Source organism: Pipistrellus kuhlii, unplaced genomic scaffold (assembly GCF_014108245.1).
Source record: "Pipistrellus kuhlii isolate mPipKuh1 unplaced genomic scaffold, mPipKuh1.p scaffold_m20_p_27, whole genome shotgun sequence".
Taxonomy (NCBI): domain Eukaryota; kingdom Metazoa; phylum Chordata; class Mammalia; order Chiroptera; family Vespertilionidae; genus Pipistrellus; species Pipistrellus kuhlii.
This window is the reverse complement of record NW_023425526.1, coordinates 5,753,065-5,767,071: the sequence shown is the minus strand read 5'-3', so window position 1 is coordinate 5,767,071 and position 14,007 is coordinate 5,753,065. Positions and strand designations below refer to the sequence as shown.

Below are 14,007 nucleotides of genomic sequence, written 5' to 3'. Positions count from 1 at the left end.
AAGAAGATACTTTTTGATCCTTGGATTGTAAGTTTTATTTCATTTTTCCATAAGAGTCTAAAATAGATTTTTAAAAGATGGTTTGTGGGCATCTTTGGAGGAAGCACACACCCTGATAAATTCCATCTCTCCAAATTTCACAAAGAGCAGGCCAGGCCAGATGGGGGCCGTCTCTGGATGGGTAACTCAGGAGGTCATGCATTTGCCTCTCAGCCAAGAGTTCTAATACATATTGATTTTCATTTTATTTTAGTCCTTGTTATGTGTCAAGAACTGTAAGAAGCACTGAGGATAATTGAGCTAAAATATTTCAGTTTTATGATGTAAAAGTATTGCATTATATTTTTCTCAAGTAGGTGCACATGATTGAATGGTTGAAAATAATTAGGTCACATTAATAACTGGCTTAATATACATTTTTAAATATATATATTTTATTGATTTTGTACAGAGAGGAAGGGAGAGAGAGAGTTAGAAACATCGATGAGAGTCATCGGTCAGCTGCCTCTGGCACACCCCCTACTGGGGATATGCCCGCAACCAAGGTATATGCCCTTGACTGGAATCGACCCCTGGACCCTTCAGTCCCCAAGCCGACACTCTATCCATTGAGCCAAACCGGTTTCGGCTAATATACATTTTTAATAATGATGCTTATATGTTTTAAGATATGGTGAGAAAATCTTAGTCATTGGTGAGTTTATCCAGAAGATACATATTTTGTCATAAAAATGTATGTATTAATATGAAATATCATACATTTTTATGACAAATGATTGAGATAGAAGTAAAATAAGTAAAAGTCTTCCTAAAAAGATTCTCCTTTCTCTCCCAACAGCAAGTTGTCACCTACAAGCACACTGCACAACCACAAACACGTCCCACTAATCCTGGGGGACGGTGTGAGGTGAGCAGGAGAATGTATCTGGGGCCAGAAGGCCATCATTTCAACCTCTATGTACTTAACTCTAAGGAGCCATTTCTGTCACCTAGCTCAGAAATTCCTCAAGGTCAAGGACTGTATTGTAACCTTAAAATTTGATAAAGTCCTGGGCCCTCACAAGTTCTCAATAAACACTTTTTGCAAATTTATTCCCCCCTCCCCTGCTAAAATCTTATTTTGATCTGATATTGCATTAATTATAAAATAGCATCTATATTCATTTCGAATTACTGCTCTATCAAATTGACACAAAGATAGTGGCTTATAACAACACAAACGTGTGACCCTGTATGCCCAAATGTCAGAAAGCCCCAAATTGAGATGCTGGCATTCCTTCCTGAGGCTCTCAGGGAAAAGCTGTCTTCTCTTCCAGCCTCTAGAAGCCCCACATTCCTTGGCTGTGTCCTCCTTCCTCCCTGTTCAAAACTCTCTGACCATTTCTGATTACATTTCTTTCTCCCACCATTCTGTCTGGAAAGATTGTCTTCTTTAAAAAAAAAATGATTTCAGAGAGAGGACGAGAGGGATAGGAACATCACAGATGAGAGAGAATCATTGACTGGCTGCCTCCTGCATAGCCCCCTGCTGGGGATCCAGCCCACAACCTGGGCATGTACCCTGACAGGGAGTGGAACCGTGACCTCCTGGTTCATGGGCTGATGCTCAACCACTGAACCACACCAGCCAGGTAGAATTCTTTCAAGAATTCATGCATTTAGGCGGGCCTACCTGTATAGCCCAGGATATTACATATAAGGAATCGCGCTCAAATATTATGTGACTATGTTTAGGATCAGAGTTTGGCCACCTTTGGGAGGCTGTTACACAGCACCCAAATGAGGAAAGGGGCGGTATGAGGCCATAGACTACACTCGGAGTATTTCACTCTGTTCACTTCCATCTTCAAATTTGTAACAAAGAAGCAGAGCAGCAAGGAAATTTGGAGTTGTGTCGATCTAAGGGATGCTTAAAGGAATAGATGTTTACTTTAGAAGAAAAAGACCTATATTTAGGGGAGGTATGCGGTTGCACTTGTAGGAGGCACAAGATGATTACCTCCTCAAAATATCAGGAGGTCCTGTCATGTGCAATCAGAGGACAGAATAGGGTCAATTAACTTTAGGGAAACAGCTTTTGGCAGAAATTAAGGCAGAACGATGTGGACATTACTGATGTCTTACATCCGACATGCTGGAAATGGTATGGCTTGATGATTTGGGGAGTCTTTTAAAGGAGATTTTGGTATTAGATGAGGGATCAGCTGAGATGAACTCTCAAATCCCGTTTAACTTTCATGGTCACTGGTTTTGTTAATTAGAATTCCATTCATGTCCTCTGAGCACCTTCAGTGCATATAGCAGGAGCTGGCCAAGGCCCTACATCCTTACTGAGGCGTCATCTTTGTGTCCTCTTACCAAATGTATACCTGAAGATGCCAAACAGAAGTGGCGAGGGAAGCCAGGATAATTCAGATGCCTCTTAGAAGATGAGAATATATGGTGCCTCATTACCATTGAGAATATAAAACCACTTGCCATAGGGACAGTCAAGTTTAAAAATATTATACAAATACCTAAAAATATTATCTGGCATATTCAGACATGAAAAGAAAACACAAACCATAGAGACAAGGCATGAAGAAAGTGTAGTTCATTGCTATTAGGTGGCTTATATGGGTATCAAGTATGACTCATCTTTTGAGGAAATTGAATACTTACAATGAAGAAGGCAAAAGAAAGGGAGGACCAAATTCTTTGATCTTAATCCAGAAAACCATATATTTTTGAGAATTCTTTTTCATCAGTCCACTTTGGGGATGATTATTGGAATGACTTGTATGAGATCTGGGAGCTGGTGTAGAAAATGCTATTTTTGTGTCAATACTGTGTGCTGCATAGAAGTACATCTTATTTTATTTTCCATCAACATTTATCCTCCTCTTACCTCTACCCCCACTCCTTTCTCCAATCACCACACTGCTGTCTGTCTCCATGAGTTCTTTCTCTTTCTTTTTTGTGCAATCCCTCCATCCTCCCCCAGTACCCTTCACACAGAGCTGTCTGTCCACTCTCTATTTATGAGTACAATTTAATACTTTAAACAGTTTATTTTACCATATTCTTGGATATTTTAAGTACACATCTAAATCTCTAGGTTATAAACTTGAACTTTATTCAGTTTTATGTTAGACCATTTGACCTGCAAATTATTTCCTGTACCCAAAACATCCAAAATAAATTAGGAAATTAATTATAACTTTAGTTGTATTCAAGAGAAGTCTTTGTGTTTCTTTATGGCTGTGATTTCTGTATCTTCAAAACAAGTCTTACGTGTCTTTGGGGTTCAATGGCCACTCTAGATTAAGAGGAGCTTGTCAGGCACTTAAGACTGGGCCAATACTGTCAAGGCTGTGCCATTCCATCTTCCCTCCACTTCTATGGATTACTCACCAGCGATAATGATCATTCCAGCTCACGGTACCCCTCTCCACAGTCAGGAGAAGGTCAGCTATTTTTTGATTCCCATAGGAGAGAGAAAGCTCCTCAATCAGTTTCCTAAAATAGCTGGCCATTCTCAGCTGCTGAGCTGGAGTCCCTCCAGGGGTGAGCAAAGGGAATACAATCCACCAGCTGGTTGTGAGTGAGAAGTCGCCAAAACATGAGCTAGGAGAGGCTTCTCAAGACGGTTCTGCCTTCTCAGAAATCTTTATTCCTTTTTTGTTGAGGAGCTAGGTGTTTGCCATTTAAAATTTTCTTGTTTTGTTTAAAGGGAAACCAGTGAGTTGAAAATGAGACTAAATATCGCCATCTTCTTTGGGGCTCTCTTTGGTGCTTTAGGGGTTTTACTCTTTTTGGTGGCGTTTGGATCGGACTACTGGCTTCTTGTGACGGAAGTGGGGAAATGTTCAGGTGAACAGAATGTGCGTTTCTTTTTCCTACTATTCGTGTATTTGGTGGGGAAAGTCTTTTGCTTTCTCTTGAAATGGGAGAATAGTAGAGGAGTGCCTATTTCTCCATAGGAGAGACGTGTAGAAAACTAGTGACCATCACTATTTGGGTGGCATTCGTTGCTTGCAAAGCCCCCTGGCCATGAGAATTCAGAGTGTGCTCCTTGTGCCCCGCTTGTGTTCTGTGCAGGTAGAGAATGTGACTTTCCACCACGAGGGGTTCTTCTGGAGGTGCTGGTTCAGCGGGGCCGCGGGGGAAAACCAGCCCGACCTCTGGAAGTTCTGGTACGGTAAGTGCGCTTCTGTTTCATCTCCTTTGCCTTCAGAATAAAAACGAGCGGCTTCTTACTTAGTACCTGTCAGTCACAAAAAGGATTGGATTCTTAGTTGTAGAATTTCAATAGGTATCTCCAAAAGGTCTAGTGAGTAGAAATGGCTGTGGCAATCATTATTTTATTCCAACATATAAGTAGGAGTTTAGATTTTTATCTGTCGTTTTCTTGTTCATATTTAAAATGCACCAACACTAACTAAGAAGTATTATTTATAGTAGTTTTGAGCGTTCTTTGTTATATTGCAAATAAAAATATTTATTTTTTAAAATATCCAGAAATAGAAATTTTAAAAGTTAAAAAATCTCTTTTTAAATAATGAAACTTAATTACCACCTCTGGCAGATGAAAGTTTGCTCAACTTGAGTTTCAACCAGGTTTGTGGGCAATAGCAAGAAATACCTTGTCTTTGATGTTCAAATTCTCACACAGAAACGTTAAGGTTGTTAAGGTTGTTGAGCAGCTTCTTAAAAATGTGATGCATTCTTTTAACTTTATTCCTTTTATTGTATTAATCTTCAAAAACAAATTTACTGAAAATAATTAGCCTTTATCTTATTGCTTCCAAGAAAGAAAACTGTTTATTACCCTAAAGCTTATTGTGGGTTGACATTATTAGTCTCCTTATGAAATATTACTGTGATAAACCCAAGTATGATATTTACTCAAAAGTCAAAATGATGGAATAGATCATAAAAACATGGGGAAGACTTGAGCAAGCTGACGGCAAGCAGGCATGTGCAAAAGGAACAGTATGTGTAAATGGCATTTCAAGAGGAAGATTTGATAGACCTTCTTATAGTCATTTCGGGAGGAAAATAAGCATGTGATGTGTCAAAAATTATTTAGACTGTGGTAAAATGGAGTGAATAAGACTGTGCAAGAGGAAGATTTTGCCAAGGACTTAGAGAAAGGAAGAATATTTCACTGCCCCTTAAAATGTATAAAATGAAGTCTTCAAGTTTTCAAACATAAAAGTTATTTCTTGTAGTTTCTTCAAATGCTAGAAATGTATTTGAATTATTAAGTTTTGTGATCTATTATTTCCATCTTTTCCCTAGAAACAAGTTATAAAATAAATTTTATATTTAATGGGACTGATCAAGGTTAAACTTAAGTTTATGAGACTTTCATAACTATTATTTTTTAATAATTAAGTATGTGCTAGGCATTATGTCAGGAACTGAAAATATGGGCCTGAAAATAAGGGAGCCAGCACCTTTGGGTTAAGGTGATGCAAGAAAGGCCTTGTCTGCATTGAATCACGCCAGGAGTCAGATGTTCAGGATGTGTCCAGGTTCCAGGTTCCTTGTGCTTCTTTCTACGAGATTTTTGGGAAGTCTCCCCCTTCACTCAGCAGTTCTCTGAATTTGTTGATCTCCCTACCGTTTTATTTAGCTGATATAACCCAGAATCCCTGCTTCTCTTCTTTAGGAACAGTGCTCACTCAAGTGCTCAATAACATACCACTGTTCTGCTCTCCTTCCTAGGCAATCAGCCGGCATCCAAGACCTGCACACATGCTTACCTGTCGCCATACCCCTTCATGAGAGGCACGCACAATGCCACCGCCTATGACTCTGCAGTCAGTAAGTACCTCGGCCTGCAGTGTCTCGCTGAAGACATGCCCCTGGAGGATGCCCACAGCACTCTTGTGGGCTGTTACAAATAATTTAGCACCTTTACATACCGAACAATAGGGTATCATTTTAACATTATAAGCTACTGTAATTTACTTGCCACTTATAAAGATAACTTTTTAAAAGTATGTTTTCTCATGTGGAAATAGTACTGTTTGTTAGGAAGAATTGTTTTGTAAGGGTTTAACCGAACTACTAGCTCTACAACAGAAAAAAACTGTAGTGTACACCTGATTTTAGAGCATATCTTTTTTTGCAATTGCTACTCACATGAATCTGATTTTGTTGCTGTATTCCTACAAGGTGAATGCACTTGGTTACAACCCACTGAGGAATAGCCAGGTGTCATTAACTGGGAGTTATGATCATCTAGCTTTTTGTGTGTGTTTTCATACTATTTGTTCTATTGAAAGTAGATGAACGTAGTTTCTATGAAAAGTACATAATATGTAGTACGTAAATCTAGCTTTATAGAAAGAATGTAAGCTCAATATGTCAACTTTATTCTCAGCTGGTTTCATGAAGTTTTAGATAAAGAGTGTTCATCCTAATCTTAAAAAAAAAAAAAAAAAAAAAAAAAAAAAAAAAAAAAAAAAAAAAAGCAACACAAAACGAAGCATTGGTAGGTAATTTCAGAGAAAGCTTGTGGAACCAAAACCAGGAGCTCTTAACACTGTGACCAAAGATTGAAGTTCTCCATATGTTGTAACTGTCACTCAATAATGCTGTATTTTCCTGAGGAGATAAAATATTTAATTGCTCATATCCATGATTCATGTTGTTGGAAAATAAATAAATGCCTCTCAAGTTAAAAAACAAACAAACAACCCCCCCCCCCAAAAAAAAACACACAAAGAGTTGGTATAGAACTTGATAATATTCTGTAAATAAACAGAGTAAAAAATATTTGTTTTTCAAAGAGAATACATAACCTTATATAATAAAAGGCTAATATGCAAATAGACCAAACGGCAGAACTACTGGTCACTATGACTTACACTGACCACCAGGAGAAGATGCTCAATGCAGCAGCTGCCCCCTGGTGGTCAGTGCGCTCCCACAGGGAGAGCCTCTCCTGCCTCTGTGTTGGGGAGGGGGGACAAGGCCTTCAGGGGAGGGCAGTTGAGGGGGATGAGGCCCGCAGGGGAGGGCAGTTAGGAGGGGAGGGACCCAGCCCTCAAGGGCTCCCAGACTGCGAGAGGGCTCAGGCCAGGCTGAGGGACCTCATCCTTTAACTCCCGAGTGCACAAATTTCATGCACTGAGCCTCTAGTATATTTAATATTCTGAATAAATGTAAATTAGTCAAGATTCTCCAGAGAGTCCTAGCTAGTTTGACTCAGTGGATAGAGCACCAGCCTGCAAACTGAAGGGTACCAAGTTTGATTCTGGTCAAGGGCAGGTACCTCTGTTGCAGGCTCCTCCCTGGCTTGGGCCCTGGTCAGGGCTCATGCAGGAGGCAATTGATTAATGTGTTTCTCTCACATTTGTTTCTCCCTCTCTCTTCCACTCTCTCTAAAAATCAATAGAAAATATCCTCAGGTAGGATTTTAAAAAAAAAAAAAGGAAAAAGGAAATAAAAATTCTCCATAGAATCAATATAAAGATGAGATATTGAGGAAGGGACTTTAAGGAATTGGCTTATGTAATTGTAAATGGTGACAAATCTGAAATCTGTAAGGCAAGCTGTAGGCTTGGAGAGTCAGATGATTTGGTACTGCTGTCTTGAGTCTGAAGGCTAGAAATTGGTAAAATTTCTCCTTCAGTATTGAAGAGAATTCCTTCTTCTTCAAAATACCACTGTCCTTATTCTTAAAGCCTTCAACTGATTGGATGAGGCCCATCCTCATTATGGGGGATAATCTGCTTTACTTATAGTCTACTGATTATAAATGGTAATCACATCTAGCTAGCACCTTTACAATGACATCTAAATGAGTGTTTGACCGAACTACTGGGCATCATAGTCTAACCAAGTTGACACATAAAATTAACCATTACAGAACTTCCATTATTCATCTATTTTTCATCTTTCTTTTTTTTTTTTAAATCAATCTTTATTGTTCAAATTATTACAAAGGTTCCTCATTTCTTCCCCCCTCCACCAGGTTCCCACCCCACCCTCTGCCCCCTCCCCATCCCCCATTGTCCTCATCCATAGGTGCAGTTTATGTTCAGTCTCTTCCTCCCTCCCTTTCCCCAATAGTAAATCCCTTTTCAGATAGTAAATCAGTTACTTAGCATTTTCTCATATCAATAATACCTCCACATGCCCAATGATACATTTCACACAAAAGACATTTCCAAATAGGTCAACCAGCCTCATCCAGGCCCCACCCAAGGCACTCACAGATCAACACCCCAGCCCTATACTAACTCAACACATCCAGATCTAAGCCTTCATCACTTGATTCAGCAGACCCTCAAGTTTCCACAAAAGTTTCCAGCCATGTCTGAGAGGCAGCCGTGGGTCAGGGGCAGGTGAGGAGCGAGCTGTTCCGGGCCTGGCTGCTCCGGGCCTGGCCTCTGTTGCTCTGGTTCGTTCCACAACCAGCTGCTCCGGGTTTGGTCACTGCCGCTCCCGACCTAGTTGCTCTGGACTTGGCTGCTGCTGCTCCGGGCCTGGCCGCACCCGACCCGGCTGCTCCGGGCTCGCCTGCTCCGGGCTCGGCCACTCCGGGCCTGGCCGCTCCCAGCCTGGCAGCCGCTGCTCCGGGCCTGGCCGCACCAGACCCGGCTGCTCCGGGCCTGGCCGCTCCCAGCCTGGCAGCCGCTGCTCCGGGCCTGGCCACACCCGACCCGGCTGCTCCGGGCCTGTTCGCTCCCAGCCTGGCAGCTGCTGCTCTGGGCCTGACCGCACCCAACCCAGCTGCTCTGGGCCTGGCTGCCCCGGGCCCGGCCGCTCTGAGTCTGGCCGCTCCCAGCCTGGATGCTCCGGGCTTGGCTACTGCTGTTCTGGGCCTGGCTGTTCCCAACCCAGCTGCTCTGGGCCCAGCTTCTCCGGGCCCGGCCACTCCGGGTCTGGGTGTTCCTGGACTGGCCACCCTGGGCTTGGCTGCCTCTGCCTCAGGCCTGGCTGGCACTGCCCCAGGTCTGGCTGCTCCAGTGCTGGCTGTTGTTGCTCTGGTTCTGGCTGCTGCTGCTCTGGGGCCTGGCCGTTGCTGCTCCGGGCCCATTTGCCACTTCCTTGTGTCTGGGCACTCTAGGCCTGGCCGCCGCTGTTCCAACATTCTGTCCTTTTTTTTTTTTTTTTTTTTTTTTTTTTTTTAAGCATATATGTTGCAATGTTGGTTGGTGAGTTGAGTTCTGACTTAGTCTTTGATTTTTCAAGTTCTTCTTTGTATTCTTTCTTAAGTAATTTTACTATCTTTTGCTCTCACTTGATTTCTTCACATTGAGAACTTCTTTGGTTTCTTCCTCCTTGTCCTGGGAGCTCATCAGGTTGGCCTGTGGGACCCCTTTGTTCTCCGCGGGCTCCTGCACTGCTCCAGCCTGTTGCCAGGGTCGGCGCCACCCAGGAAGCAGCCCCAGGCCTTGGCTCCATTGCCCGTGCTCAGAGGTCGAGGGCTCAGGGGCACCCCTATTTTTCATCTTTCTTTAAAGTTATCTATTTCCATACATTATAATTTTTTTAAAGTATGTCAAAGGTTGTAGCATTTGGTGTTATCACAATATTAACAGGACATTTTATGGAGTAGCGTGGGGTCTTCATGGAAAAGAGGTGAACTGATCCACAGCTGTGCTTGTCCACCAAGGTTGCTGGCCACAATATGGTTGAAAGAATTGTGACTGCTGGTCTAACAAGTGTGTGTGGCGTGGATACTCTTTCCATTAAAAACTGCATGAGGTGCCTGGCCAGTGTGGGTCAGAGGGTTGGGCCTTGTCCCACGCACCGAAACATTGTCGGTTCAATTCCTGGACAGGGCACATGCCCAGGTCGTGGCCCGATCCCGGGTCAGGTCATGCAGGAGGCAGCTGAATGATGTTTCACTCTCACGTTGACTTTTTTCCTCTGACTCCCTCTTCCTTCCTGTCTCTCTTAAAAACAAACAAAACCTGCATAAGGAATCTCATTCACATTTGTTGGAACCTCCTACATCCTGTGTTATGTGGACCTTCTTGCTGCTAAGAAAAGAGATGGTGTAGAAAGGAGTAGTGTAAAACATTTTAAATTGCAAAAAAGACATTCCTTTTCCGACATTCTTACTTTTATTAAATAAACTAAGAAATAGTATAGGGTTGGCTTTCCAGACATTATCTATTTTCACACATATTAGTATTGTTATTGTTGATATTTATATGTTGAACTCCTGAGATGAGGTAGTATTGTAGGCATTATATTTTAAAGTGAATCCATATGATTGAAAAGTCTGTACCTCCAGAAGATAGTGGAAAACTTGAAAAACAGGTAACATAATCCATGCATAATAATTATGATGGAGATGGAGATAGTAAATGCATGACAAAGTAATTACACTGCAATTGCAATTAGAACTATTATGTAGCACTGCATATAATTACTGTGTCATTTTTGGATCTAATAACAAAACCATATTCCAATTTTTAAAAAAAATTATCAAATTCCTCCTTGGCTCATTCACTTTATGCAATTTTATCAAATACTTTTAAGTAAAAATGACAGATGGGAAGAGGTATGTCCTGCAACTGAGACAGTGTAATCACATACCATTTATCTTCATTATATCATACAATATCTGACATTATATTTGGATGATTTTTTAATTTGTTTTTTATCCAAGATAAGGGCACGGATTTCATGAGGTTTCTATCCTCCTGCAAGTATTTGTTTCCTAGTCACTGAGTCTTCACTGGACTTTGTGTGCTTTATAACATCGGGCATGCATTATACATTACCAGTTTATCATTTGTAAAGTCTCATGTATCCTGTCTGGCAAATTATTGATAAAATGGCTTTGTATTTGTAGGAATCTCTTTCATGACCTGCATGGAAAGAGTTCCAATTCAGGGTTCGGATTCTGGAGAAGGGCCACATGCAAATAAAGAGACTTGAAACTTGAAGAAATTCAACTTGGCAATATGGGGGGCCAGGCGGTAGTCCAACTCTAGTGGAAGAACTACTCCTGCTCTGGCCCTGCCATCCCTTTTATAGAGGCTTTGGGGAAAAACATCTTAGGCAAGATAAATAGAAATTTACATGTAGCCCTTAGGCAGGAAATAACAGAAACTTACACAGGACTAACAAGGTGGAGGCTGCTTCAGCTAACAATGTCTCAACTAAAGGGTGAGTGGTTAGAGAAATTAAGGTTGTTGACCAGCCTTCCTGGCTTCCTGTCAACATCTCTTTATGGTGAAACTGATTTGTTTTCCAGTAGTATTCTCCTGAGTTTTTACAGTTACAGTTAGCCAACTGAAATCAGTGAACATAATATAGTGCTGTGTGATATTTCTGGAAGGACTGCTTTAGAATCATTGGAACTACTGACGAAGTTATCCTGTTTCTCAACTAAGACTGATTCAGAGAAACCACGTGACTGTCTTGACAGCTGCTCATTGCCAGAGCTGATCAAAGGTTCAAGTGTCTGGATTTTGTATACTGATAATCTTATAAGCTATAGTGAATAAAAGAGCTAATTTTAATGCTTAAAATTTTAAGTCTAAGTCTTTTAGTTTCATCTCAGTGAAAGAATAAATTAAACTCATGTTGATTTTCCCTACCTTTCTCTCTGATCCTGACCTGTGTATAATCAAGTCTAATTCAGTGTTTTCTTTATTTTTTAATATCAAATATATTAACTGGAATTCAATTATGCTCAAATCTATTATGTGAATGGATGCCCAAGCCTACAGTATTGTATTTGAGGTAGGATTGTGTACTTTGAAGTCCATTAGACAATTCCATTGCCTTTGATATCTTCCAAATTTAGATTTTCTGATTTGTCTCATGCTTAAACTCAGTCACAGTTCACTTATTTAGTTTCATTTGATAATGATGTGATGAACATAGATGCATTTTTTAGATAACTCAATCCCGAATGAGCTAATCATTTCTTTTGGATGCCTCCCCTCCCATCCTGCCCTGTCCTAGCCTTTGACCACACCTCCACAACAGTCCTCCTTACACTTAACTGTAATTCCTTAAAAAAAAAAAAAAAAAAAAATATATATATATATATATATATATATATATATATATATATATATATATATATTTATTGATTTCAGAGAGGAAGGAAGAAGGAGAGAGAGAAAATTATGGATCAGTTGCCTCCTGCAAGTCCCTCCACTGGGGAATGAGCCCACAACTGGAGCATGTGCCCATGGTCGGAATCAAACCTTCAGTTCGTAGGCCGACGCTCTATCCACAGAGCCAAACCAGTTAGGGATTAATTATAATTTCTTTTTAACCTCAGTTTCCTCCTTATTTATTGCAATCCCTAAGGCACAGACTGTACTCTCACATTTATATTCCCAGAAATTAATATAGTGCCTGGTGCTTAATAGATATTTGAAAAAATATTTGAAAAAAAATTACAATGCAAAAATTACAGATAGTATTTTCAACAGTTAACTATTTTGATTTTAATTTTTGAAGTGGAACATTTTAAAAACTAATTTCATACTTGGCTTTTTCTCTTGAGAAGAATATATTGAACCTAGTTTCATCTTTCCTTGCCGAGTTGGAACACACGCACAGGCTGGCCACTGTGACCTTGAGTTCCTCAGAGGCAGTATTCACCAGCCCTTCTCCCAAGTGCTATTGCTCTCCTTGCACCCTCCTCCCTCCATTTCTCTAACAACGCAGGCTTGTCCTTAGTTTTCTAAGGAAGCCTTCCTTGCCAGCAGCCTCTACCCCACTAATACTGGTACTAGACCAGTTCTCTTTTATAAACCTTATCCCAGTCGTAGCACAAATTTTAATTATTTATTGTATAATTATTTTGTTCACGTATTCTCTCCCCAATTTAACTCTAAGTTCCTATAGCAAAGTCTTTTATGTTTGGCTCACCATTCTGTCCAGTGAAGGCTGAATGTTTGTAGGATGGCTATTTTTTGGGAGTCTCCATTACTATACTGCACTGCGGAAGTGGTAGTGACACCCTGAGTAACCATGGAGCTATGCAGGGATTTTTAAAACTCCTAAATGGACCTCAGTGATTCTTCAAATTTTTTATTCATATGGTTTGAATTTTAATGTCTCCCAAGTTGTTTTCATATGTCAGCTTGCCCTTTGCTTCTATTGTCAGTGTTTATTTATTTACTATTCTCCCTGGTCTTTCCTTCATTCTTATGCAATAAATGTAGGGTGAAGTGAATGATGTGAGACTGGAATCAGGAAGGCAGCTAGGCAAGATATTTGTCAGCAACACAGTAAGCTGTAAGCGACAGAAAACAGACAAAAGCTACAATAAAAGGACTATTTCCTCCCACACCAGTTCAGAGCAGCTGCCATCATGATGCTGCCAGGGGTCCAGCCCTTTCAGCCTGTCCTCGCTCCACCCTCGGCAGATGGGCAGTCACCATCATGTTCTTCCGCCTCCGGAAGAGCAGCAGCATTCCTAGAACCTGCCAGTAGATTTCTGCCAATGCTTTCTCTCCCCCCCCCCCCCCAATCCCTTTGTGTTCTTTTTTTTCCTTTTTCTTTACTGATTAAGGTGTTACATACATGTCTTATCCCCCAATGCTGTCTTCATCAGTGCACGGTCCCATGGCCTGTTAAGCAGGACAGGGCGCATTTCTGGGAGTGGGTGAGCTCATCCTCCTCAGGGATCTATCAGGGCTCCAAGGAGGGCGGGGCAGCAAAGGTGGACATAAAATAATGCACATAAATGGTATGGAAAGAGTGAATGTACAAAACTTAATAGCTAAACAATGGAAAGCTGGAGGAATCTTGGGTGGTAAAGAAATTTTCTTTTGAAGAAGGGGTAATTCAGTTTAAACAATATACAATAAAAGGTAATATGCTCACTTTCCAAGCAATAAGTATTATTTTAGTGTATTTCTTTCCAGTCATTTTTATATGCATATTGTATATAGTTGCAATAATTGGTAATACCAATATATATCTCACACTTCTATTTTTAAGATAGCACACATTTCTCCATTTTTTTTAATCTAACAGTTTCTTATATTTTAAATGTTAGATGCTACCTCCATATTAAAAATA

General features: G+C 40.7%; 1 protein-coding gene and 1 non-coding gene across 2 annotated transcripts in view; both read left to right on the top strand.

The window, feature by feature from the left end:
• Window positions 1–3,562: 3,562 nt before the first annotated feature.
• The window catches only part of TMEM182 (transmembrane protein 182), a 66,173-nt gene continuing 55,728 nt past the window's right edge, over window positions 3,563–14,007 (top strand). Inside the window, exons 1-3 of the mRNA XM_036454020.2 lie at window positions 3,563–3,863; window positions 4,081–4,180; window positions 5,713–5,811. Coding sequence (XP_036309913.1) covers window positions 3,732–3,863; window positions 4,081–4,180; window positions 5,713–5,811 — 331 coding nt within the window. The 5' untranslated portion in view covers window positions 3,563–3,731. The remainder of the gene's footprint in view (window positions 3,864–4,080; window positions 4,181–5,712; window positions 5,812–14,007) is intronic.
• Window positions 6,487–6,613, top strand: LOC118728012. The gene has a single exon (XR_004990751.1). It is a non-coding gene; the product is annotated as a small nucleolar RNA SNORA25 (small nucleolar RNA).